This window comes from Malaclemys terrapin, chromosome 16 (assembly GCF_027887155.1).
Source record: "Malaclemys terrapin pileata isolate rMalTer1 chromosome 16, rMalTer1.hap1, whole genome shotgun sequence".
NCBI classification, from domain to species: Eukaryota; Metazoa; Chordata; order Testudines; family Emydidae; genus Malaclemys; species Malaclemys terrapin.
The window spans coordinates 27059186-27085924 of NC_071520.1; the positions used below are offsets into that span (position 1 = coordinate 27059186).

At 47.6% G+C, this 26739-nt stretch overlaps 1 protein-coding gene across 5 annotated transcripts; it reads left to right on the forward strand.

Moving 5' to 3' along the window:
* The first annotated feature begins 1381 nt into the window (after positions 1 to 1381).
* Positions 1382 to 25808, forward strand: B3GNT4 (UDP-GlcNAc:betaGal beta-1,3-N-acetylglucosaminyltransferase 4). Of its 5 annotated transcripts, none has more exons than XM_054006909.1 (12): positions 1382 to 1478; positions 2257 to 2541; positions 4049 to 4159; positions 4348 to 4487; positions 6070 to 6308; positions 7877 to 8055; positions 8981 to 9113; positions 10954 to 11093; positions 11275 to 11374; positions 12040 to 12148; positions 13233 to 13320; positions 23806 to 25808. In XM_054006909.1, the coding sequence occupies exons 1-12, from the start codon at positions 1392 to 1394 to the stop codon at positions 24919 to 24921; spliced, it is 2727 nt and encodes a 908-aa protein (XP_053862884.1). In that variant the 5' UTR covers positions 1382 to 1391; the 3' UTR covers positions 24922 to 25808. The 5 variants fall into 5 exon arrangements, with proteins under 5 accessions (XP_053862884.1, XP_053862886.1, XP_053862887.1 ...); XM_054006911.1 differs by lacking the exon at positions 23806 to 25808 and adding an exon at positions 15933 to 16159 and having other exon boundaries at positions 11231 to 11374; positions 12040 to 12231; XM_054006912.1 differs by lacking the exon at positions 23806 to 25808 and adding an exon at positions 15933 to 16159 and having other exon boundaries at positions 11275 to 11379; positions 12040 to 12231.
* Positions 25809 to 26739: the final 931 nt, after the last annotated feature.

A 26739-nucleotide genomic window follows, 5' to 3' on the forward strand; every position in this document is an offset into this window, starting at 1 on the left:
CCCAGGTTGTAAAACCTGTTCTGCCACTGCAGCCACTTGAGCGCATGTGTTTTTGAAGCTACAAGCAGTACATATATTCCCCACAGCATGAATGTAGTTAGCCAACCACTGTGTCCCCACAAGTACAGCAACACCACTGGTCACATGACAGTAGCAGGGAGGGGGGCAAGAAGGGGGAATGGCTGCCACAGGCGGATGTCATCAATACTGTGTCCATTTGCTCTGCAGTATTTTACTACAATCCTATAAACCTTGATTTAATTGCAAGGGAAAAGCCAGAGCAAATCTCCTCCTAATTGATCTCTAACCTGGATCCAGCTGTTCAATAACTTCTCTGCCAGGGAATGTATTCTCCCCACCCCATATATTTCCACATTTGTATTTATTGTCTAATAATTTTGTGGCATATCATTTAAGCTACTCCATAGCTTCGAGCCCTTTGTGAAGTCCTACTCCCTCAAGCTCTATGGATCTCATACTCAATAATTGCTGCGGCATTTGCAATCACTTCATAAACAACCAACCAACCAATCTTCAAAAGGCCTTTGATTCCTTCATTGGACGGTTCCCTACATGTAATGTAGATACTGCAATAAACAATTCCACTGGAGGTGAGAGTATAACTGTTCACTTCATGTGGAGGAATAAACAGCTAAGCAAGTGCTGGAATACATGCACAGGGTACCTACGCACGCTGTTGTACACACAGCTGTTTTGCAGATACGCTGCGGTGGCAATGTGTGTGCAGAGACACTGCGGATGCAGATGTGGTGTGATGACAATGTCTGTGCAGATGTGTGCTGGCTGCGCCACGTGCAGACCTGTTGCAAAAATCTGGGGATGGGTCCTGCCCTGAGCAGGGGGCTGGACTAGATGACCTCCTGAGGTCCCTTCCAACCCTGAGATTCTATGATTCAAACAAAGGTGCTGGAACTTGGGGTGCTGCTGCACCCCCTGGCTTGAAGCGGTTTCCCTCATATACAGCAGGGTTTACAGTTTGGTTCAATGGCTCCCAGCTCCCCCACTCTACAAACTGTTCCAGCCGCCATGGTGGCCATGCGCCTGCAGAGACTCCGCGGTGCGGCTGCGGGTGTGTGCGGGCTGGCTGGGCCCGCGCACGTGCTACAGTTGCAATGGACGCGGCTGCAATGCGCTGGCCTGGAGGGAGCCGGCCCTTCTGGCGCTGCCTCCCCGGGGCCGCTCTCGCGACCCCCCGCCCGCCGCGGCCGGGCGCTGAGCGCCGACGGCCCCCGGGCAGCAGAGCGGGGCTTGTGGAGCGCGCGCCAGCGGGCGGCCCTGGTGCTTGTTACCTAGCAACCAGCTCAGTCTCCTAGCAACGGGGGACGCGGTGTTGCCCCAGGCCCCTGCCAGCCACACGCGGGGCTCCAGCCATGGGCGGCCTCAGCGCCTCCGCCGCCTTCCGGGAGCATCTCCGCCGGCTGTGCCTGGGTGAATTCCCCTGCGGCGCCGGCAGCTGGGTGAGGGCTCCTGCCTGGCGGGGCATCATCAGGCAACCGGCCAGTGCACAGCAGTGGGGGCTCCCTCGCACCCCAGCCCCTGCGCAGCCTCCCCCTGGCGGGGGGGGGGGCGCATGGGGGTCAGAGACACCCCCCCCCCAGGTCAGAGAGACACGTAGGGGGCAGCTCGTGGCCCTGCGGCACTGGGAGCTTGGGTGCATGGGCAGGGCCTGGAGAAAAGTGGGGGGGTCGGCAGTGCCCCCAGTAGCCTTTGCACTGGCTCCAATGGGGAGCTGTGTCTGAGGTGAGGGAACGTCTGCCCAGCACATTGGCGTGGGGATGCAGCATAGCGGCCACGGCCTGTTGGTGGCTTTGCAGCTGGGTCCCTGTGCCAAGGAGCTCACAGCCTAGGTAGCTGCAGCAGCATCACCTCACGCTGCCCCAAGGCCAGGCCAGCACGTTCCCAGCGAGGTGCTGTGTCACCGGCCCAGTGCGGTGTGAGGCTGAGACCCAAACACACGCCTCGGGAGGCTGCAATGGCCCCCTGGGGCCAGATGTTCTGCAGACTAAACGCTCAAGGAGCCGGGATCATCCTATGGCCCTTGGAGGCCTATGTGCATATGGAGGCGGGGAATGGACCTAGACGCCTCAGACGGTTTAAATTTGGTTTTTAAAAAGGCCCAGCCCTTTTATCCCCAGGAGGCAGGGCCTGCCAGGCCCAGAGCCCCAGAAATTCTCAGTTTGCCCTCATTCCTCTGCACATGCGCTCCGCTCCCCTCCCCCCTTCTATCCTATGTAGAACAGGTCCCGTTTCGAATTAAGGAAAAGGAAACCTGGAGGAAATGCAGCCCGGAGAGAGGCAGATGCAGGCACAGCCCAGCACCAGGAAATTGGAACTCCCAGTGAAGAGAGCCTGGAAACCTTAATGGAGTTTGTGAGCAGCCAGGACTCCCCCTGGGCTCTGCCACCTGACTGCAGCCCCGAGGACCAGCACCTGAGGGAGCTGGCAGTACAATCGCCACAGCTTATCCGGGACAACTTCATCTTCTTGTTCTTCAGGTCCTTAAGGATAGTGGATAAAGGAGTGAGTTCAACCAGCGGGATCTTCGCTATTGTTACAATGTAGAGAAAGATTGAGTGTAAGATTGGGAGCCAGGAACTCCTGTGTTCTAATCCCAGCTCTGACATTGCCTCCCTCTGTGGTCTTAGCCAAGTCACATAGCCTTTCTGCCTCAGTTTCCCCATATATCAAGTAGATGCTACTATGTTCCTATCTCACAGAAGAGCTGTAAGTATTCCTTAGTTAATATTCAACTGTTGCCCAGGGTGCTGAAGCTAGAGGTGCTTGGGGTAAGGCAGTATCCCCTGGCCTGAAGTGGTTTCCAGTTTTATACAGGGTTTACAGTTTTGTTCAATGGCTTTCACTGCCCAGTGGTGGGGCTAAGTGTTATAGCTGAAATTCAGCCCCTTTCTTCACAGATTTGTGCTCTGATAAGATGCTGCCATAACCGTCCTGTTCTAAAAAACAAATCAAACCTGAACATTGTATTCTCTTTGTGATGGGCAAGGTGTAAAAAATACATCTCACAAGAGCTTTCCAGAAACAACATTATCACTATATTTCTTATAGTTTTCAAACATGTCACAGTAATATCAGCAAACCCATCCCATCGGGGGTGTGTGTGTGTGATTTTTTTCACCCCTTATATTTATCCATAAGAAAAGTCCAGCATTAAGGCCTTGACTGAGGAAAGCACCCCTCTTCAGGATAGCACTTAAGCACATACTTAACTGTAAACATGTGCTTGTGTCCCATTGAATTTACTGGGAATTAAGCAAGTGTTTAAATGCTGCCCTGAATATGGGTGGCTTTAAGTATTTGCTTAAGGGCTTTCCTGAAACAAGGCTCAAGTGATGTTAGACATTGTCTAAAGACTCATTAAGACTTGGCAGAAGAGGTTGTGAGGCTGGATCTGTTTCCTGTTCAGATTATCAAGTAAACATTCTGGAGAGGGAATGAAACTGCTATAGATGATGCACCCTCTAAGCTCTGGTTGTATGCCTGCCTGTTCCTAGGGAGGAAGAGAATCAATGATCAGTAATGATCAGAGTGCCTCCAGGTGTCCCTTCACCTCATTCACTCTCCACCATGTTCCATCTGCCTCTCACTCCCTCTGCTGCCACCTTGTATAACTCTGGTTTGTAACTCTGAGAATCATTTTAGGAGCTCTAGGGCCTGATCCTCTGACGTGCTGAGCACCCAAAGCCTCCAGTGAAATCAGGGAGCTGCAAGTGACCAGTGCCTCTCAAGATCAACCCTACAATTTGTACAAAATATGGGTGTGATCCTGCAGTTCTTATTCAGGACAAACAAATGTACTTAGGCACTTGGATGCTACGGTAAAGCAACCTGAACAGGTTGGATTAGAGGAAATCAGAGATTAAATCTTCCTGGAAGCCAGTGGGAGTTTTGCCTTTGTGAGGACCATAGAATCAGGCACTGATGTTGTTCTGTGTGCTGTATTGTCATGCTAAGATACATCTGTGCTTCAGAGACAGCTGACTGAAGGTGAATGGGAATCTCTTTCCAGGTAAATGAAGTTGATGAAAATTTGTTGAAGTTTCAAAACCTGGAAGAGCTCATACTCAGTGCCAATCAAATCAGCAAAATAAACTCTGCACACCTTCCTAGAACACTGAAGGTAAATAAGCACGTTCCTGACTCTTTCTTTGGGAGGTCAGATAGAGAAGGTATGTCGAGATCAGTCTCTCTTCTGCCTGGGATGGACTAGTGGGTTACAGCTGAAGGAACACATAGAAAAAGACACTTAAAACCTACAGAGCATCATTTCCCTCCCCCAATAACTGTTGCTCCCCCTTTCCCTGGCAGGTCTTGGAGCTCTGTGGCAATGAGATTGTCGGTTTGCAGGATCTGTGTTCTCACCCACCTCCGGAGCTCCAGCATTTGGGGCTGGGTTACAACAGGCTGCTGGGCTCTTCAGAGGATAAATATCTCACAGCAGAATTCTGGTAACTCCCAACACTAAAGAAGGACCCTAGCGTGACTGCCAGACAATATCATAATATCCTGAACAAACCTGATGGAACTAAACTAACTTTATTGAACTAAATAAAACCTTATTGAAGTAGGGTTAATACCTTTGGGGGCCCATTGCATTAAAAACACAATTGTGTACATGTTACGGTGGAATTATCTATACCTTCTCTAGTAGGAAGGAGGATGCTAATATACTTCCTCTGTTGTCAGCCATTTGAAGCCACCTCCTGGAGAAGCTGCATGTGCTAGTTCAAAGTGGATTCTCCATGGACCAACAGATGAAGAAAGGACTTTTGGATAAATAGCCTGGTTTTAAACTGGCTCAGGGCCCTTTCTGATCCAGCAAATGAACAGGACCCATGGTCCATGGAGGACCCTAATCCTTAGGGGAGGGTTGGAAGGACTTGGCTTGCTGAGGCCACATAAAACATGCATCTGTTTTGAGCTGAAGCACAGATGAAATTGTGACTGTAAAGGAAATCCCATGGATGGGGTATTGAAGAACTGCTCCTGCCAGAGCCTGGTTGGAGCTGGGGTGATCTCTGGCAAGCTTATTAGCATGCATGTAGGTTCTTGTTTTTATTATATTTTCTCCGTAGTGTTTTTACCTTAAGAATAAAGTAGGCTTGTATAGGAAGTGCTGTGTGGTACCTTCTAACCTGTGGCACCTGGTAACTATCTCTGACGAGAAAGCCATCAGGTATCCTTGGGCAGCCTGGCTATGCTGGGATTAACCCAGTGTAGGCAGGGAACTGTGCAGCCTGGAAATACCCCAGTCAGAAGGGAGACAGATGCGGGTCTCCACCTAGAAAGGCAATGGCTGGGGACCTGGAAGCCTGAGATTGGGTGCCCTGTAGGACCACTGAGAGGAAACAGGTGTGGTTGCCCTGAAGAGTGACACACAGCATCGGTTAAAGTAGCTAATATAAAGCACCTGTGTAGGATCCGCTCACACTCCTGAGTTAGCCTGCTCTATCTTTTATGTCTTAATAGCTATAGCAAGCAGGGTGCATTGAATTAGTTTAGAGATTAAATACTTCAGGGCACAAACCAACCACGACCAGTGTAGGTTATTTATAATTATCCACTAATTGTGCACTTTCCTCTGAAGCAGTTGGTCCTGGCCACTGTCAGAGACAGGATACGGGACTGGGTGGCGCATGGCTCTGATTGTATGGCAATTCCTGTGCTCCTCTTTCAATCTGCATTTTCCAAGGGGAACATCCTGAAGTCTTTAATAAGTCTTGCCTGAATAAGGGCCTGTGGATTAGACCCTGTGCTAGGAAAGGATACTCTACGCTAGCTAGCTGTCCTGTGTGTAGTATGCTAGTGATGGCCTGGATGGCTTAGGGATTTGTCGGTAGTATATTGAGAATGTAATTTGTGGGTTCCCAGTTTCCTGCAGTTCCAAGTTGTTACCATACAGTGGCCAAAGTAAAATGCATTGGGTTCATTGATTTCAATTAGAGCTTTGCTTAGACTCCAGGCTGGGCCCTATATACTGACCTGATTGCTGCTTGTTACATACCCTAACACTGTTCTGTTCTCTTTTAGGCCAAATCTTCTCTCTCTTGACCTAAGTTTTAATAATTTTACGGATCTGTTGGGCATAGTCTCTAAACTGGCCACTTTGTGGAGGCTCAGAACACTTGTGCTCCTGGGTAATCCACTAGTGCTCATTCCTGGCTACAGAGGTTTTGTAATAGACAGCCTGCCCAAACTCTGTATACTGGATGATAGGAACATATCGCCTGATGAGAAGCATCAGTTCCATGGTCTGTCTAGCAAGCCAGGTGAGACTTTATTGTGTAAATATCTCCGTAGTAATCTGCAATCTTTATGTGTTTTAAAAAGGCAGCTTGGAGTAGTGTATTGAGTATGGGACTGGGAGTCAGGGGTCCTCAGTTTTCATTCTAGACCCATGGATGGCTTCCTGTTTGCTTGTGATCAAGTTAGTCCCTCTTCTCGCTGCCTTAATTTACCCATCTGTAAAATGAGGATCATTGTTCCCACATATCTATCTCATGGGGGTGGGCTGTGAGGATTAATTAGCTGATGTCTAATTATAAATATCTGTAAGTACTAAGTATGATAATTCTGTTTTTTAATTCCATTAAATGTTAAGAGTCTTGATGTACCATCTAAAACTTTCTCTTAAATTCTTACATTTGGGCAAGATTGAAGATGGTTGAGAAAACTTTATAAAACCAGTTATTTCTCTTGGCTAGTATTAGCCATCTGTAAAATGGGGATAATGATATTTACTGACCTCCTTTGTGAAGTGCTTTGAGAGCTACAGATGAAAGGCACTATGTGAGAGCTAGGTGGTCTTCATTATTCTTAGATTCTTCATCCAGGAATATAGAAAAATAATATCTGCATTGTGCATGCACAACTTCCATTGATACCAATGGAACTTCGCTCATGCATCCCAGAACAGGCACCACGGTGATGGACAACCTTATAAAAACCTAGAGAGAGAGAGAATTTGGTCTTTAACTGTTAATCAAACAAAGATCTGCAGTTCTTGGATTTCAGACCCACAGCGCAGCTGTGATAAAATCCTACTTTTCTCTCTTTGTGACATCAGTCTTTCTCCATCCAAGGGAGACGCTGTCTCCAGTTCCGCATTATGGCCTCCCTGCAAAGGAAATCAAATCAGCTGGGTTGAGCATGAGCAAGCCCTTGTTGCCTAGGCTTGTGTTTGATTTTAGATCAGGCCTTTCCCACTCAAGGTTGCTGCTCTATGCTGGTGGTTTAGGACCCTGTACGTACGTTTAACTTTCAGTGTGTAAATAATTAAGCATGTGCTTAAATCCCCTTGACTGTATTTAAAGTCAGATGTTTGGAAGGTTCCCTCAGAAGGAAAGCCCCTCGTTAAGGCCCCTGTTCAGGACAGCACTGAACTTGCTTTCCTGAATGAGGGCCTAGAAGGCTACAATAGAGCTGTGCAGGCAGCAAGCCCATCACCTGGGGAAAGGGAGCTCTTTGCATGGCTTTTGAGTGACCCCATGTGGCCAATGGTTGCCTTGGCATTAATGGCATTCAATGCCTTGGCTATGTTCTCACCTAGCTAGCTCAGATGTGTCTACACTTGCTGCGGTCATACCTCTCAACTGCAGTGTAGACAGATCTTAGAGGATTCCCCCCGGCAAACAGCCCTTCCACTAAAATATTTGACCCCTTAGTTTCCTAATTTGTTTGCTACTGTATCTCAAATTCCACCCTGGAGAATGCAAAAAGAACAGGAGTACTTGTGGCACCTTAGAGACTAACAAATTTATTAGAGCATAAGCTTTCGTGGACTACAGCCCTGGAGAATGTACATTGTAACTTGATGGCTGGATTGTCTTCCTCTTAGATCTCATTGTGAATAAAGCACAACTGGTGGTGAGTGTTGGGAAAATCAAAGGCGTCCCCAACCCCATCAAGCCAGAGGAGCTGGAAAGCGGCCCAGAGTCTCCAGTGATCACTCACAGCTACTATGTGACATACGAGTTTGTGGAGAGGGAGAAAGCCGAGGACACTAACAATGCTGAGGTCTGTTTTCAAATGAGTTAAAATGTAAATAAAGGGAAACTAGGAGGTGGTTGATAAGAGGGATTCACAAGCCTTTTACCTCCAGGTTGCTGGTGTAACACAGCCCAGGTTAATGACTGAAAGTTGTTAGTTGGCTTGTATGAAATGAGTTTGGTGAGTTCTCAGCAGCCACTGTCAACATCACAAAAAACACATCCCTGCAACTGGCCGCCGTTTGGAAGTCTCAGCAAAGAGCCCAAGGATTGAGTTGGCCATGGAAGCTAACTTCCCCTTTCACCTTGGGAGTGTGCCCAGCTGTTGTGCTTCAGAGACCATTTGGGGGAATATTGCCAGTTCTTGAGATTTTTATCATGAGATTTTTTTTTTATATTTGTTGCTTTTCTTAAAACTCTAGACTCTGAAGTCATGTGAGTGCACCAGAATCTTTCATTTTTTTAAAAAAGTAAATTGCTAGTTTCGTGGTTGTGGAGATAAGCTTGAAAATGGGAACCCTACAGGGTCAAAAGCCAAATAACAAGAATTTCAAATGTATTCTTTTAAAAATCTCACAGACGTTTGCTGCAAAGGCAGTATTGATGTGTGTCCACCTTCTGTCTGAGATCAGCCCTATAGGTCCTCTGCCTCCATGTACTCTGTTCCTGCAGTGAACAGTGATATTCTGCACAGAAGGGTGTGTTTATGTGCTTAAATATGTAGACTTTGTCTCACTGACTTCAGTAGACCTGTTCACCAGAGTCCGCGCTACTGGCCATGCCTCCCAATGCTCCTTCCATGTTTCTCATGGTGGGTGAAGTCTGTGTACTGGCATTTCAGAAGTGCCAGGATATAGACAGGTACCTTTCTCCCTTTGCAACCTGTATCTGTGTGCAGACTCAGCCAGAATTTGGCCCCTTCTATAGATACCTTTGATGCCTTTCTGTTACAGGTAATAAAATTCCATCAGAGTCAAATGGTGGCTACCCCAAACCCTGGGAGCCCACCAGAGAGTGTTGACACAGGAGGATTGGAGTCTCCAGCTATGTCTTCTCTGCTTCAACAGGAGCCTCCGGCAAACAGGGGTACCATAGAATCAAGAAATTCTTACCTTAAACTGAACTTGGGGTGTTTATCAGTCTTCCTGGAATGTCATGAGCTGCTACATTGAAATGTGTTGCCATCAACACGTCTCCAATAATGTAGGTCACCGTTAGATCCGTTATCAAGACCATGCCACTTAATAATGAATTGGTGGTATTATTCTCCAGCAAGACATCTGGTCTGGGACAGATATTGCTCTCCAAATAAATGCAGTGAATACAAATCAGATTCTAGGATTTACACTTCCCTGGTGATTGTCTCGAATCTGTAATTTCATTTGGTGTGATAATTACAGTATTACAGAGAGTAGCTCACAGCAGTGTTCTGTGATCGTACGAAAGCCCAGTGTGAAATAAAAAGGCCAATTCCTGATCCAAACAGAATTTCAGGAATTTAAAAAAAAAAATTGAAACTGATGTCCTTGAATGAGAAAATATCAAAATATTTATTCAGTTGTCAGTGCCCCCTGTTTCTACAGCACGTGTTGTTTCAGTGCTTAAAAGGATACAGGGCTTGATTCTGTAAGAAGGAGCACTGGCTGCTGCGAGTAGTCAAAGGGATTATTCATAGCAGTCAGCACCATGTCTGGGAGCAAAAGTCTGCAGGATCAGGCCTTTATTTTGTATAACATCATACCTGCAAACTGTGCGTTACAGCATGAATGCAGGGCTCAGTCCTGGATCCGCTTTGTACGTGGAGCTCCTGCTGAAGTCAGTGAGCGTTCTTTGCGTGCAGTGATTTGGGGATTGGGGTCGTAGTCACAAAGTTAAAATAAATACTAGCAAAGGGGGAGAGAAACTAAGAGGTAAAGGAGATAAGAGCTGAGAGCTCCTATGAGATGGAGCATCAATGAGGCAGAGATTCAGGGGGGCTCTCCCAGATGGCAGGAACGGCAGAGGAGCAGGCTCTGGCGCCAGAAGTGGAATGATCCTGTGAAGGGACAGAAGGGGAGGCCAGTGCAAGATGAATGAGGGAGGGGAGAGAGGGACAAGATCCCTGATATAAGCTGGAGCAAGGCACGGGGAGGCCTTTAAATACTGTAGGAGATGGGCAGTTTTGAACTGGGTCCTGCCATTAATGGGAGGTCAGTGCGGTTATTTTTTTTGGGTGGGGGTGTTACTGTGCTTTGTGGCATAAGTGAGAACCTGACAACAATTGTTCTTCCCCTTAAAACGCTCTTGTCCCTTCCTGGCTTCAAACTCACTCACTCACATGTTTCTGCCTCAAAAGTGACTTCACTCCTGATCTAGGCAGCTAGCTGAGTACCCAGGAGCGCATCTCACCAGAGTCTCCTCGTCTTCGCATGGTAACGGGATTTCTCTTGTCTCCCACACTCAGCTCTCTACTGCATCCCAGACAGTTGTCCATTGAGATGCTCTGTTTCTCTATTATACATCTTATTCTCCTCTGATCACCCCACAGGTGAGCTTCTCTGTTGTAGCCAGACTGGACTTAAAACAGTGGGCCAAATTCAGCCCTGGTGTAAGCCCACTGACTGCAATGGAGCCACACCTACTTATAGGGCTGTGGTCAGCTGGTCCTGTGCTGGGATCTCGCCAGAGCAAGCGTGATAGAGTTTGGTGGGTCTCAGAGTCTAGTTCCCGGCAGGCAAGTGTCCACATCACTAACAAACAGCGTCCACAATTGGGATTAATTGGCCCCACCCCCCATGCTGGCAGTGTGAGCTGAGAGCCCAAGGACTGAATGGATCATGGAAACTCCCTCCTACTGGTGCTCTAGAGCAGAGCAGTGCGGGGGAAGCTGGCACTGCCCCGTGTGTGCTCTGCAGGCACACTGCTCCTTTTGTGTTTTCTCGCTTAGCAAACAGGCACCTCACTCCTCGGAAGCCCTGGGCTGAGACCATTGAGTGCAGCCACAGGAGGGAGCACGTCACTGGGGATTTAGTGGCACTGAAAGCCTTTCTCATGACTGGAACCACCGTCACTGTTGTAGAGGAAAAGGTAAATGCTTGGCATGCTCTGGGATCGAGGGACATGGTCCGGCTTTTCGAAAGCCTGACAATAATGTGAACGTTCCCCTGTATTTGCATCTTTTTAATTCTGGTGTAACAAACCGAGATCCCTTCCGCTGTTTGCAGCTCAAATACTGCAGCCTGGGCACAAGGCTGTTCTATCTTGCTAGGTGCTTTCATGGCCCATTGCTGCAGCTGTGGCTGAAGATGCAGGCAAGAAGGGGAAGGCAGAGAAGGGAAAAGCAGAGAAGGAGAAGCCAAAGGACGGTGGTAAGGTAATAACAGAGATTGGGGGGGGGGAGGGAGAGGGAGGATGTTGTTGTTGTGACGACTGATTAAGAGGGCTAAGCAAACCCACACAAAGAGTAAGGAAGTGTGGCTTACAGGCACAGCTCACTTTTAATTAATCTGTGCCCCTGCTCAGCCTGCCAGCAACGATATGCACTTACACAGACCCCTGTCAGGGGTGCAGAAGGGCATCTGCTGTTACTCCATATGATGCAGGTGGTTGCAGAGAGGCTGCATTACAAAATACCAAATGGAAAAAATATCCACGTGAGCCACAACAGAACAGTGTCTATTTCTCTGTCCCCTGGGGGCGTTGTTCAGCTGCGGTTGTTCCCCCAGGCACTGAGCACTTGGTCCCTTGACTAGTCTGTGCCAAGTAATAATCAGGGCCTCAGTTCCTATGAGAAGCCTCCCACTTATTCCTAAAGTTCTTGCCCAGGAATTGAGCCCCCTTCCAGTCTCAGATGGAAACCTTCGATGCAGCCATTTTGCTCAATCTTCATTCTGGATGGGGCGGGGGTGGTTATAGTGTCACATGTATAAGTTCCCAGATCTGATGGTGTTGTCAAGATATCATGATATCTGATGAATGAACTGTGATCTTAAGGCGCGTGACTCTTGGACGTGATCAAATTTGTGCTGTGCAGGGCAACAAGCAGAAAAAGAAAAAGGAAAGCCCCATCGAACTCCGCAGCGACCCGCCTCTTTTGAGAAGCCTGGGGTCTGGGCATGTGAATCTGGAGAGCCTCTTAACAGGTGACCAGCTTGTGGCCGTGGTGTGTGACTTCGGGGTCCTCATCACTGAGGAAACAACTCAGCCCCCATCTCCTAAGGAGAAGGTACCAGCCACTCTAGTATTAGCAGCTAATGACGCGAAGCACAAGACGCTGCCCTTGCAGGGGATGAATGGGTTCCATTGTTGCCAGCAGGAGCACACTGCATGTGTGAGCGTGGGGACTGGCCTGGCTTGTGGGACACCCCATAGGATTGGATCTGTTTCATGGGGAGCAAAATTTGGCCTGAGCTGATGGAGAGAGCTCGAGAGGTAGCAGAAGTAGGACTTTGCTGCTGGGCATCAGGGCACAAAGCGCAGAATCTCAGCTGGCCTCAGTACTCTGCACAGGCCTAGAGAGAAGGCTGTCAGCTGGGGCCTGTCCTGCAGCCCTAACTTAGGAGTTTTTCCTCATTGCAGGGGCCAGTTCAGTGAGGAAGGACAGCAGGGGCTCGAGCTCTTAGGGAGATACATAGTGTTGACTTTGAAGATGAGATTGTACCACACACAGGCTCTCTTGATTATCTTGCCAACGTAAAGCCAAACTAGCCCCTATGATTGTGCCAGTCTGATATGGCCAATGGTCCATGAAGCCTGTAGCCTCTGACACGTGCCTGATGCATCTGAGGAAAGGGGGAAAGCCCTTATACCCCACATGGACAATTTTACTGATGAAATGTGCTGGATAAGAGCTAAGTGGTGGTGTTATTAATATGGCCTTATGTTAAAGAGGAACTGATCTGTTTGCAGTATCCCTTGCATACACTGAGATCGTTCACTCAAGTCCCTTCTTGCATTGCTCCTAGGTAAGATATAAATCCTAAAGAGCTGCTGAGACCTTACGGGAAATATTCCCGTTGTAGAGTGGCTCTGACACTTTCTCTCTCCTTTCTGAGTACAGAGGCTCTTTGCTGAGCTCCTGCTGCTAATTAGCACCTTTTAAATCCTAATCCTCTGCTTGTGACATAACCTGGCAGTGTGAAAGTGACCATGACAGGGCTAAACTTTGCTTCACACAAGCTGCTTGGAAGCCTTCCCTACTAAGAAGAACAAACTTCTTTTCCCTAGGATGGTAAGAAGAGCAAAGACAAGAACAAAAAAACAAAAACTGGGGGAGAAAGTCCTGCAAGCCAGAAAACCACAGTGGCTGCCAAAGGTAAGGGGAGAGGTAGAGCTCTCTAAGCTATCAGCATTTCTAGAGCCCCTAGGAAGGGCAGCGTCATTGAGCTGCACAATGAGCAAGGCAGCGCCAGCATCCTCCATCCATCTAGCTATAGGTTGTGCACAAGCATCTTCATAGCTCTAATTGAGCAAGGAACTTAAACACGTTCCTAGTTTTCAGCCCACGAGTAGTTCCATTCACCTCACTGGGATTGTATGTTTGTTTAAAGTTATACAGATGCTTAAGTACCTTGCTCAATTGGTGCGTAGCTAGCTAGATATGTGTGTACGTATACATTCAGGGCATGGCATGGGCTAGCTGATCCGATAGGGGAGTGTTGTCTAATATTAACATAGCGTATACTAACACTTAGCAATCTCATTGTGTGTTTTCATCTGTAGATCTCAACGCACTTTGCAAAGGTAATATCAGGGCACAAAATGGGGAAGTGGCTTGCTCAGTCTCATACAATGAACCCATGGCAGGGCCAGGAATAGAACCCAAGTCCCCTAATTAGTAGCCCTGCCTCTCCTATTCACCGGACTTCACTAGCCTTTAGAGTAAGGGATTGGCCATCAATACTCTTAGCATCTTGTCCAGCTCTGCTGCTGAGTGTGTGATCTGGGGAAAGTCTCTTAACCCCTCTGCCTCAGTTTCCCTGTCTGTGAATCGGAGCCGCCCCCATCTGAAGGGTGAGAACAGGCTGTGAGGTCCTTGCTTTTCAATATTTCTGTGGGAAGAGGAGTCTCTTGTAGACTCAGGGCGACTTTCTGATTCCCCAGTGTCCTAGGTCCTTGCCCACCAGTGTCTGAGAAGACAGTGTCCCTGCTGCTTTCTGGCCAGTGCTCATCTCTGCCGGAGAGAAAGTTGTATGAAAAGACAGTGTGTTGAACCAGCTACGACACTTACCCCATAGAATGAGAGACACATTTGAAACAGGTGTTAAACGTTTCTGGAAGTTTCGTGCTCCTGGATGCTGCACTGAACTGGGTCACCACCCTAGCAGCCCACTCAACCATATAGGGAAGGAGGACACAGCCACTAGTCCACCTAGTGTCAGTGCATTTGTAACAAACCAAATGTATTGTAACCTTTGCAGAGGGCAGGCTTGGAAGGTTACAAGCAGCACTTAGCACCTGGGGTTTCTTTTTATTTTTTGAATGACTGGACGATCACCTCCTGCAGCCTCAGCAAGATGATGGAATCAGATATGCAATAAATATCCAAGTGTGTTATCATGGACTTGGAAAACCCATTGGGATTAAGCAGAGAGTTTCGCTTAGTTTGGCATTTCCTTACTTCTGTGCATATTAAGGCTAGCTAACCCTTTCCCTTGGCTGGCAGAGCAGGGGAGCAGCTGATTGCATGGGCATAGTTTACGGAGGTAGGAGGCATTGCCCCTACCAAACTGCAAGCTTCCGGCAGCTGCAGAATTTGCCCCGCCCCCCCATGCATGGCCCCGTTGGCCTGAATGGAGCTGCCCCTCCAAATATAGAAGTCAAACTACGCCTATACTTGATTGTCTTTCAAAGATTCAGGACATAATCTGTTGTACCCCTGCTCAGCCAGCAGCCTTTAGCAAGTAGCTTGAGGTTTCCGTTGCTTGTTGTTGAGGGTTCATAGACAAAGAGGTGGTCATATTTCCACAGGTCAGATCTGAACTATTAGAGCTCAGAAAAGCTGGTGGGATAATTTAAGGTGGGATTCGCTGTGTTTGTTGTTTTTCCTGGCTGTGCAAACACCTGCCAGGGATTCATGAAAATGTGTGCAAATCTTTAAAGTGTCGTGAATTCTATCACAAATTATCAGGCTGGACAGTGGGTTATTCACCATTCGCTATTCTCCTGTTTAAAAAGTATGTCAACGTTCAGGGAGCAGAAATGTCATGTGAGTTAGAGGGCCGATCACATACTACAGATAATGAAGAGTCAAAAGCTTTAGCTACACTCACAAACCTGGTACTAACGGGAGTAGATGTAATTCACCACTGGTGGAAGCTGCAGTATAGATCCCATAGAAGACATCCGAGCTCTGTCTACACTACAGCTTCCACTGCTACCACTCTTGGAACTGCACCAGTGATGAATGGTAGCTACAGAGTTTGCTAATGCAGGTGCAGCCACAGAGGACGGTTTGCTAATAACCCATAGTCTGAAATTAGTGTGCATCATCTATTCAACAAATATGTACAAATAGTGAAAACTATCGTAGAAATCAGGATCCCTCGTCAACAGGGGAAAGAGGGAAGTCTCATCCACAATGAATGATTTGACCAGACACTGAAAGATGTATTCTCAGTCCGAGGCATGTAGGTTTCGTGTGACCCCTGAACAGCTTCTCTGGGTGCTTTGGAATTTCTGTTTCTGCTTCTCTCTCCTTTGACTGGTGGATATTGAGTAATTCTAAAACAACAAAGCAAAACTGTACCCAGCTGGATTGAGCATCTTAACACTGTTGGATTCTTATCCAACAAATTCAGGTTCAAATTGATCTGTATTAAGGAACTGGAATGATTGCAAAAACTTCAAGGACACATGCAGCACATTCAGAGTATTGGAGTTTTCTAGGGTTGTTTCCTAAAAACAATGCCTAACTGTTTTCCTCAGGAAAAGGGAAAAACAAAGAATCTCCTGAAGGGAAGGAAGTCCAAGAAATCCAGCCTGTGCCTCTGACAGTAGAATTCCAAGTTCAATTGATTCAGTGGACAACCGCATTTGATGCCCAGCACCAATAAAGAAATGAGAAGCACTTGCTTGATGATGCAGTTTCACGTAATGTGTCCAGCAAAAAAAACCCTACAGTCTACATTACTGAAATAAAACTGTGAAGCTTGCTGGGTGTTGGTTTGTTTGTGTTTGTAGGGCCCAATCCTGAGAGGCTTGGACATACTCTCAACTCCCACTGACTGCTGAGTTTGCTGTGACTCCCACTCAAGCCAATGGGAGCTTTGCCAGACCTCAGTGGGTGTGTAACAGGGTGATCTGCCCCGTTACGGGTCCAGGGGCTTGGAGCCCGCCAGCCCCCTTCAGAGACATATGGTCGGGCCTGGGAGAGGGGATGATCAGACCCAGCTGGGAAGGAGTCTGGCTGAAAGAGCTTGGTTGACAAAAGAGCTGTGGGAAGGACACTGGCTGCTGAGGCTGGCCCTGGAGCTGGGGGAAGAAATGCAAAGGGAAAGGCTTTTGGGTTCCTGCTTTGGCTAGGGGAATAACTTTGTGAGTTTTGTGACTGAAGAATAAAATGGTACCCAGAAGATAGGGCCTGAATGGCCTTTGGGAGTGGAGTTGGTCCCTCCTAGGCTGGGGAGATGAACTAGCAGTCCGAGCAGGAGCAGGCCTCATGGCCATAGAGAAGTTCTTAAAACCAGAAGTCACTAACGGCAGTGAGCTGAAATGTAGCGGCAGGAGTCTCGGTGGGAGCTGCCTGTCCAGTTTTCTTTGATGGAGTTTGGATTGGCAAATACAAGATGGCGGTGTCCATGCTCAGCACTCCTGGGTTTTATTCCCAGCCGTCCCACTAATTTATGCTTTCTGTAGTGGTTGAAGATTATTCATCAGCAGGTCAAGCTCCTAGTGTCATCTGAACTCTTGTCACTGGGGTGTGAATCAGAGGTGACACATGGGAGAACATGCAGGCTCATGTGCCCCCAGATTTCTGCAATGTTTTATATGCCCTGCCCTGAACCCTGCTACATACCACCAGAACCTTTAAATTCATAGAATATCGGGGTTGGAAGGGACCTCAGGAGGTCATCTAGTCCAACCCCCTGCTCAAAGCAGGACAGATCCCCAGACAGTTTTTTTTTTTTAACCCCAGTTCCCTAAATGGTCCCCTCAGGGCTGAACTTACAACCCTGGGTTTAGCAGGCCAATGCTCAAACCACTGAGCTATCCCCTCTCATCAACTACGTGTCATCTCTGGCTTCAATTCATTTTCAGAATCTCTGGCACTTTTGTTCCTGGGCTGCTGTCTTGGGGCATCTTTAACAGTAGCTGAGAGCTGAGGATGAGCTGTCTTCAATGCTCTGCTTTCTCCAGGGAGAAAACTGAAAGGCAGAGTCCTAAACTGACTGATCTATTTGCCTTCTCAGCCAGATGGTATTGCCAGAGCCGCACACCTGAGATACTGTACTGCTGGGCTAGAAAACAATAATTTGCAGAGCTGCCCTTCAAGGAGAACTTGACAAGACAGATCACAAGAGAGCAGCTTGCGTGGCCCTTGTGGGTCTGCTAGAGAAGAAGTGGAGACCTACTTATGCTTCAGGAGCTTGTAAGAAGAGATGGTTGATGTCAGTCAGAAGAGGGTTGGGTGACCCAGACAGTCTCTCCCCACAGGACAGCTCAGCTGTTGAAAAGGGCAGTGTGTATTTGTTTCCCTAAGGATTTATTGGTGACGTTCCCCAAGGCAGAGGGAAGTCACTAGAAGGTATGGGATAAAGTGGGGAAGGCCCCCAGATCCACACACGTTGTAATATGTTTCAGCAAATGATGCTAGATGCTATAGAAAAAGAGTGAGAGCTGGCCGATGCAGAGGGCTATTGTCAAATATATTCCTTGGAGATAGCTAGTGTTGAATGATCAGAGCCAGACAACCCTGGCTCCAACTGGGGAGCAGTGTTATTCTATGGTCTGCCTACAATCCCCGTCTAACTGGTTGTTTCTCAAAGTGATCAGTGGTGAAACGGATTAGATTAGGACCTCATCACATCAGCCATACCATCAGGGGTTTGTTCACCTGCACATCTACCAACGTGATATATGCCATCATGTGCCAGCAATGCCCCTCTGCCATGTACATTGGCCAAACCGGACAGTCTCTACGCAAAAGAATTAATGGACACAAATCTGACATCAGGAAGCATAATACTCAAAAACCAGTGGGAGAACACTTTAACCTGTCTGGTCATTCAGTGACAGACCTGCGGGTGGCTATCTTACAACAGAAAAACTTCAAAAACAGATTCCAATGAGAGACTGCTGAGCTGAAATTGATATGCAAACTAGATACAATCAACTCAGGATTGAATAAGGACTGGGAATGGCTGAGCCATTACAAACATTGAATCTATCTCCCCTTGTAAGTATTCTCACACTTCTTATCAAACTGTCTGTACTGGGCTATCTTGATTATCACTTCAAAAAAAATTTTTTTCCCTTACTTAATTGGCCTCTCAGAGTTGGTAAGACAATTCCCACCTGTTCATGCTCTCTGTATGTGTGTATATATATCTCCTCAATATATGTTCCACTCTATATGCATCCAAAGAAGTGGTCTGTAGCCCATGAAAGCTTATGCTCTAATAAATTTGTTAGTCTTTAAGGTGCCACAAGTTCTCCTGTTCTTTTTGCGGATACAGACTAACACGGCTGCTACTCTGAAACCAGTGGTGAAACAGTTAACAGCGCTACCATTTAACCTGTCCCCTGTGGATTTCTGAATTAACACCAGCTGAGATTCATTCTAAGACAATTCACACTCCTCACTCCTAGCTATTGTTTCAGGGTCTCCGACGAGCCAGGCAGGCAGGCAGCCCAGCAGCGGGTCCGATCCAGAAGATTTTTCCTTGGAAAGCGAAACGCAAAACAAAAACAAATCTTAAATGCTGCAGAGATGGCTGGCCCACGAGGAAGGCCCTTAGGGCTGGGTCCAGACCTACCGCAGCAGGATGACAAACCCTTCCACTCTTCACCCGTAGGAATTAAGTTTTCATGTGAGCCGAGTTTGTGCTCTATTTAAAGCAGAGTTTTCCCCCCTCCCCCTTCAATCTTGATCCTCGGGGGCCAGCAGAGGCGCTCTGGTAAGGCCCTGCCCCAAACACAACCTGAATCCAGCCCTTGCAGCCAAAGGGGAAATTAGGGAGCAGGTGGGTGGGCAGGGGATTTCCAATAAAACGCTACCCCTCTCCCGGGGTGTGTGTATGGATTGACTGTTCTCAGCCCGGGGCGGGGGCAGACCCTTGCCTCCCCCCCCCCCCCCAACAGCCGGGAGGGAGGGAGTCAAACCAAAGTGCCTTGGCCGAACAGGGTGTCACCCCACTAACCCCGCTCAGCCCCTCGCCTTTGCCATTAGCATTCCCAACAGCGCCGCTCGGTGCCTGAGCCCCCGGCTGCACCTTCCCCCTTGCTCAGCCGCTTTCGGGGGCAGGGGGATTTGAATTCATCCCGGCTCTATTTGCACGAGAGTAAATGCCTCCTGCCTTGGGGGCGGCGCGCTCTCCCGCAGCTGACCCATTCACCGGCCGCTGGCGCCGGTCACTCCGCCTGGCTCGCGCCCCCCCTTGCCCCAAATCCCGGAGCCGCTGCTGCTGCGGCTGGTTGATTTCACGGCCGCGCGAGTCTGCCCGCCGTTTCTATGGCGACGCCGGCCGGGCTCCAGAGCGGCGCGAGCCCATTGGATGCGGCTTCGGCTTGAACTGCAGCAAGAACGGGGAGCGAGCGGCTCCCAGAGCCAGATGCACGCGCCCAACAGAAAGAGGGGGCAGGAAGGGGGTTCAGGCCTCCATGCACCACCCCTGCCTCCCCCTGTTTAAACTGAAGCCTGGTGAAAGATTTGCTTGCAGCAGGCGAGGGCTTGCATGGTGCATGTGAGGAGCGCTCCTTGCAGAGCCCCAGTCCCCGAGGAGAAGTCGGTGCTGCGGGAAAGGTAAGAGGGGAGGGAGAGCCTTGTACAACTCGGAGGAATGGTTTGCACCGATCGTGGCCGGGTCTTGCGGGGTTCAGCAGAAGATGCAGTCTCCTGGAAGGGAGCTGCCAAACTCGCTTCAAAACTTTACTGGGAGACTAGCTCTTTTTTCTGCACGCCATCTCCTTTACATAAATGACAGCCCAGCGTTGTGAGGTTTGGGAACGTTACTGATTATTAGGCTTTGGTGGGATGTTTGGGTCCTTTTAATAACTAAGGACTTAATTGATTGTAACAGCGAGTCTAAAGTCAGACCTCTGATTTACTTCAATCATTGACCGGTGGATTCTGTATAGGAGCGACCAGGCGGCTACAAATAATGTCTGTGTATTAAAGGGCGACAGAATGTTACAGGGCTGAGAGTGGCATAAATGATCCCGTTTGCCTAGGACAGCAAAAAGTTTAGTCTCTCTGTTGATTGGATGCTAGATACCTAGGGAATGTTGCAATCGTTCTAAATTTCACATGCACGATGGATCATGGAGAAACTGGCCCACGTAGAGCACCACTTATCCCAATATTAGCCCCTGTGTAACCAAACCCTTTATGGTTTGGCCACAGCTTTTAAACCTTAACCTCTCTGAGGTTCCCCTTCGTCTGGTGTACCCCGCAGACACTGGTATTGTCGCAGTATGAGTGTGGGCTTCTTATCATGCCATGATAAATTCCACCCTAAATGCAAACAACGGGACTAACTATAAACACTGTTGGTAAGGCAGCATCGAAACCTGGCTGTCTCTGGGTTCCTAGGCCAGAGATCTTAATAACAGTTAAACATTAAACACTTTCAGTTGGGGGCACTATCCGTCTCTGCAGCTTCTCTAGCTCTTAAAAAGGGTGTGTCATCCCTGTGGAAAGTCAGGATCCCTGTAAGGCTTCTAATGTTGGATTCAGGCACCGAGTGCCCTTCTACTGAAATGTGGGGTCCGTTACCAGTGCAAGCACCAGTGTGCCTGTCTGACACTTTTTAAAATTCTAAATGGGAACGTTTGGTGAGGGGAAAACTAGGTTAAGTCCTTCTGCTTGTAATGGACTGTTAGAACGCCGTGGCAGAACTGGAGTTGGGTGGGGAATGGGGCCTAATAGTGCTTTTCTTTTCTTAAAAGGAAGAGGGAAAGTTGTCGCCTGTCAAGCAAGTGTGGTTGATACATAGATGTGCTAAAAAGAAAAAAATGTTTTGTGGTCAAGGCACAAGGGTGGGTGTGAGGGGATGTAGTTTGTGATCCCCGCTGTGGCACAAAGATGCTGAAAGGAAGTAGGATGCTGTAAAACCCATTTGCTGTATGACTTGGATATGGGCTCTTACCTGAGAGATCTTTTTAACAAAACCAAAGCTTTAGGATTGCGCTTCAGACAAGCTGTTCACTTAGATGAATTTTTTTAGCTGACCTAATTTGCAAGCTTGGTAGCTGGAGGGACAGAATACTGCCTCTGACTGAAACCTGTTGGCTTGTTCTGTGCTCTACTGCCTGCACAGAATTAAAGATGTCTATAAGTAAATGCCATGACATTCTTTTTAAGGCTGCCTTTAAAACAATACTGAACATAGAGGCTATGCAGCATTGGCTGCTTCAGCTGCCAGACATCAGGGCACTGAAAAAGCTATTGTACTCTCTCAGAAATGGGATTCCAGGTTTGCGTACTGTACCTGTTACCCCCTGCAAAACTTAAAACAGACCGATAAACTTCAGCTGGCCAAACAAATAGCTAGATTAGACTAACTTGGCAGATGGGAAGCACCCCGAGGCCTCGACTTCTCAACAGCATGCAATCGCAGAGAGAACTAGACGGGGTGAGTGAGCGGGGAAGGAAGCCCAGAGACTTGCCTGCTACGTGTACTCCCATTTGGCACTCAGACCAAACTACCATGCTATCCAAGCATCCCTGCTGCCCCCAGTGTTCCTAAAACAGGCTGACACTAGATGATGCAAATAGGGCTTTGACTCTAATGGGAAGAGCAGTTTGAATAGCTTGCATCAAGCTAGCTCTGTCCTTGCAAGAGCCTTGTGTGAGCTGCAGCACTTGGCCTATGTGCCCGTGTGATGGTTCTCTGCGCTTCCTGAGACCTTCTCATAATACATATTGGGCACTGCCCAAGAGCAGTGTTAGCTTTGAATTTGCGAGCTGATCTTGGGCTGAGTACCCTCCTTTCCTAAAGGAGAGGCTGGAAATTGAGAGCACGCCGCACCTTGCAGGATTGGGCCCAAATTGAGCAGTGACTCAATTCATAGGCTAATGAGCTCACAGTCCAACATTAGAATCTGTCCCCGTCCGTCGTTCTCTCACCCCCCACCCCCCATCTGAGCACTGGCAGCTCTCAAAGTGAGCAGCCCTGACACCAGTACTCTGGGCTGGGCAGGGACAAACCTGTGTCCTTCCTTGTTTAAGTGGAGTAATGGGACAGCTCCTGATCCCATTAAATTCAATAAAATCTTTGCTATTGAAATCTATGGGAATTAGGTGTGTAAGCTGCTTAGGTGCTGTGACGGGTTGGACCACAGAAACCCCCTTGGGAGCTGCCACTCGATGTGCAAAGACTACCCCTGCTTCTGTTTTCCCTGCCAGCTCAGGACTCCAGCACCCTGTCTTGCTGAGCCAGCCACTCCTGTCTGGCTCTAACACAGATCCAGGGTCTGAATCACTTGCCCCAAAGCTGCAAGTTTACCTGAAATCAGCTCACAGTAGTGTGCTTGTCTTTAGCACTCAGATGCCCAACTCGCAATGGGGTTTAAACCCAGATAAATCCGTTTTGCCCTGCATAAAACTTATGCAGAGTAAACTGATAAATTGTTCGCCCTCTATAACACTAATAGAGAGGTATGCACAGTTGTTTGCTCCCCCAGGTATTAATACATACTCTGAGTAAATTACTAAATAAAAAGTGATTTTATTAAATACAGACAGTAGGATTTAAGTGGTTCCAAGTAGTAACAGACAGAACAAAGTAAGTCACAAGCAAAATAAAATAAAATGCGCAAATCTATGCCTAATCAAACTGAATACAGATAATCTCACCCTCAGAAATGCTTCAGTAAGTTTTTCTCAGACTGGACACCTTCCAGGCCTGGGCACAATTCTTTCCCCTGGTACAGCTCTTGTTGCAGCTCAGGTGATAGCTAGGGGATTCTTCATGATGGCTCCTCTCTCCCTTGTTCTCTTCCACCCCTTTATATATCTTTTGCATAAGGCGGGAACCCTTTGTCCCTCTGGGTTTCCACCCCCCCCTCACTGGAAAAGCACCAGGTTAAAGATGGATTCCAGTTCAGGTGACATGATCACATGTCACTGCAAGACTTCATTACTCACTTGCCAGCACACACATATACAGGAAGATTCACAGGTAAATACAGCCATCTGCATACAATGGGAGTCATCAAGATTCCAAAGCATCCTTAATGGCCCACACTTGACATAATTACAATAGGCCCTCAAGAGTTATGTTTTATATTTCTAGTTTTAGATACTAGATTGGTACATTTCTACAAATAGGATGATCACACTCAGTAGATTATGAGCTTTGTAATGATACCTTACAAGAGACCTTTTGCACGAAGCATATCCCAGTTACATTACATTCACTTATATTTTTATCTTATATTTTTATAAAACCATATAGACTACACAACGTCACAGGTACTTTTGTACATCCCACTGGATCCCTATCTGCATCTTTAAGCCCCTAAATAGCTTTGGCCTTTAGACTCTTGTGATAATTGTTTAGAAAGTCTCTTTAGCATTGAGACAAGAAGCCGAAATGCTCCTTTAATAAATTTTGTGTGTGTTCCTTTAACTGTGCAGGGATTGGCTCCTGGTCCAGTGTTTGAGATGTATCCCAGGATAAGAATGGTTGCACTATATACCGTCTCAATCACGTTGATTGCGTTCCTTATGTATATAAGGAAAGAGACTAAGTTGGCTGTGTCTCCAGCAACCAGGAAGATAGCTGCACCAAATCCCAGCAATACGTTCTGGGCCCTGGAGCAGACTGAACCCAGCAAATGTTTGCCAGACCTGACAATTGCCAATTCCTCTGCTGCACTCCCAGAGCTTCACCGCACCTTCTTAATGTACAAGCACTGCAGGAACTTTTCCACACTGCTGAAGCCCTCGAGATGCAGTGAGGAAACATTCCTCTTGCTGGCAATCAAGTCTCCCCCAATCAACATAGACCGTAGGGTTGCTATCAGAAACACATGGGGGAAAGAAGTGGCCATTGGCAGCAAGCCAATCAAGCTGGTGTTCTTGCTTGGGCGCTCGGAGGCCAAAATCCAAGCTCACTCCCTCCACCAGCTGCTGGTCTATGAGAGCCAAGAGTTTGATGACATTGTCCAGTGGGATTTCACCGACAACTTCTTCAACTTGACACTGAAGGAGCTGCACTTCCTCCGGTGGTTCATGGAGGACTGTCCCCAGGCCAGGTTTGTGCTGAAGGGCGATGACGACGTTTTTGTCAACACCTACAATATCGTTGAGTTCCTCAAGGAACTCAAACCTGGGCAGGATCTCTTTGTTGGGGATGTGATCAGCCAGGCCCGTCCTATAAGAAACACCAAAGTAAAATATTTCATCCCGGAGTCTATGTACAAAGCGCCCTACTATCCTCTCTATGCTGGTGGCGGTGGCTATGTGATGTCCAGAACGACAGTGCAGCGACTCCAGAGCACCGCTGAGGACACCGAACTCTTCCCAATAGATGATGTCTTTGTGGGAATGTGTCTGGCAAAGATGGCAGTGACTCCATTGAACCATGCTGGCTTTAAGACCTTTGGGATCCAGAGGCCCTTTAATCCTTTTGATCCATGTCTGTACAAAGGACTGATGATAGTGCACAAGCTGAACCCCACCGAGATGTGGATCATGTGGACGCTGGTAAAGGATGACCGTATTAGGTGTGCTGTATCATTAACTCAGTAACTCACAAAACGAGACTGCTGATGCTAAGGGGGGAGCAGGGGAACAGAACGATGGTGGTGGTTACTCCAGATTGCTTAAACTGATATTAAAAATAGAAACAAAAGAAAGTTGTAGTAGATGATACATTTTTAACAACAGACTGTAGTTTTACAGTAGGGTAATGTTCTGCAATGAGCCTCTGAAAATATATTGTTGGGTTACTGAAGCATCACAAGGTTGAACTGAAAACACGTAGGGGGATAGCTCAGGGACTTGGTATTGTGATTGGGATTGCTTCCTCTCTAGATCACTGTTTTGAATTCCGCCCACCTGGGTGGTTCTGAGTGGCTGGTTGCAAAGTGAGGTGGTGGTCTTAGTGCCAGTTCTGATGGTGTCTCTTGGACGCCAGTGTCCAAGTTACAACTGCCAACCTTACTAGCAGTCTCTAGTTACTGGCCTTCCTACTAAACAGGCAATACAGCCTGAACTCACCCATTGACCCATGAAATCAGGGCTAAGGCACAAGAAGTGTGTGGACAAGCTTATGCTGCTGGGTCTGTGCATCTCCTGTCAAGGACTTCACTGTCCAGGGTTAGCAATCCAGCAGACTTCACCAGCACTAAATTTACTTAATAGGGATATGGGGGAAAGAACACAGAGATGATGATCTCTAAATCTTTCAGTTGTCTGTTCTTAACACAGCAAGGCCCTTAGTTCTAATAGCACTGACTTCTAACCAGCTCTTTTTCTTTCGATTTTATCTACTTACATTAGATTATTTGCACTGGAATTTATGCACAAAAATACTTGACAGTGGGATTGGGAGAAGAAACAAATTGCTATTAATCACTGTAATAACAATGGCTTTTTTTTAACCGCAGGTATAAATAAATACAGTTGTGAGTGTTTACATTGAGTATTCTTGTTCTACTGGAAGTACAATTGAAATGAGACTTTCAAAACGAAATCCAGGGTTACCTGACAGCTGCCTCCATCAGAGGTTACACAGCTGCAAATGGAAAATCTATCTGAATGGCTTTGTGGGAAGTGGGACTTGCTAATTAATGGCCTTGTGGCGGAGTGTGGTATAAATCCCTACACAGGTCCTATGTCACCTTGGTGCTGAGTCAATCCCTTGAGTAAAGTTCAAGCTGACCCATCCTCCTTGGTACTCATCTGGAGCTTTTCAACTTCATGAAATAATCCATCCTTGCACTGCTGTGTTGCAGGTGAGAGGAGGAGGCCTGGAAGTGGTAGTAAAGTGCTGCTCTTGGAGGAGCGAGACCTCAATTCTAGTCTGATTGCTGTGACCTTGGCACCTGCAACTGGAGGGGCAATACTACCACACAGATGTGAGATGGTCCTTCGTTTATGTTTGTTTGTAAAGTGCTTTGAGATCCACTGCAGGGAGGTCTCTTATCAAGAGAAACTGAGGGATGTAGAGGGTAAGTTGCATCCTTCCACAAGGCAAGGGAGAGGAGAGTTTGACAGAGCTGGTACTAGAAGCAAGAAATTTCTGCTTCCCTGTCTTTTTAAGTTTGTGACAAGACTGTTTAAACTACATCAAATCAATGGATTCTTATGTTGTGGGTTCCTGTTTGCCAGTGTATTATGCCTTCACTGTCACTACTCTGCTTGCTTTTATTAGTGCTTAACCTGAATTGCATTTCTCGTTACTTCTGATGTTCTTGTCAATTCCCTTTTGGTGTTGGAGGGTCTCACCATTTTACTTAGGGTTGTAGTTGTCTGAAGGCACCAGGGATTGTAACCTTGGATACTATTCCACTTGTCACTGTTGTATGATACTTGCTCACTGTTCCTGTAGTGGACTCTGCCCTG

Coding starts and splice junctions, on each gene's coding strand:
- B3GNT4 (XM_054006909.1), top strand. CDS start 1,392: ATGGGCGGCCTCAGCGCCTCCGCCGCCTTCCGGGAGCATCTCCGCCGG. Junction 9,114..10,953: donor GGAGCCTCCGGCAAACAGGG/GTACCATAGAAT, acceptor TTTCTCGCTTAG/CAAACAGGCACCTCACTCCT. Junction 11,094..11,274: donor TCACTGTTGTAGAGGAAAAG/GTAAATGCTTGG, acceptor CTATCTTGCTAG/GTGCTTTCATGGCCCATTGC.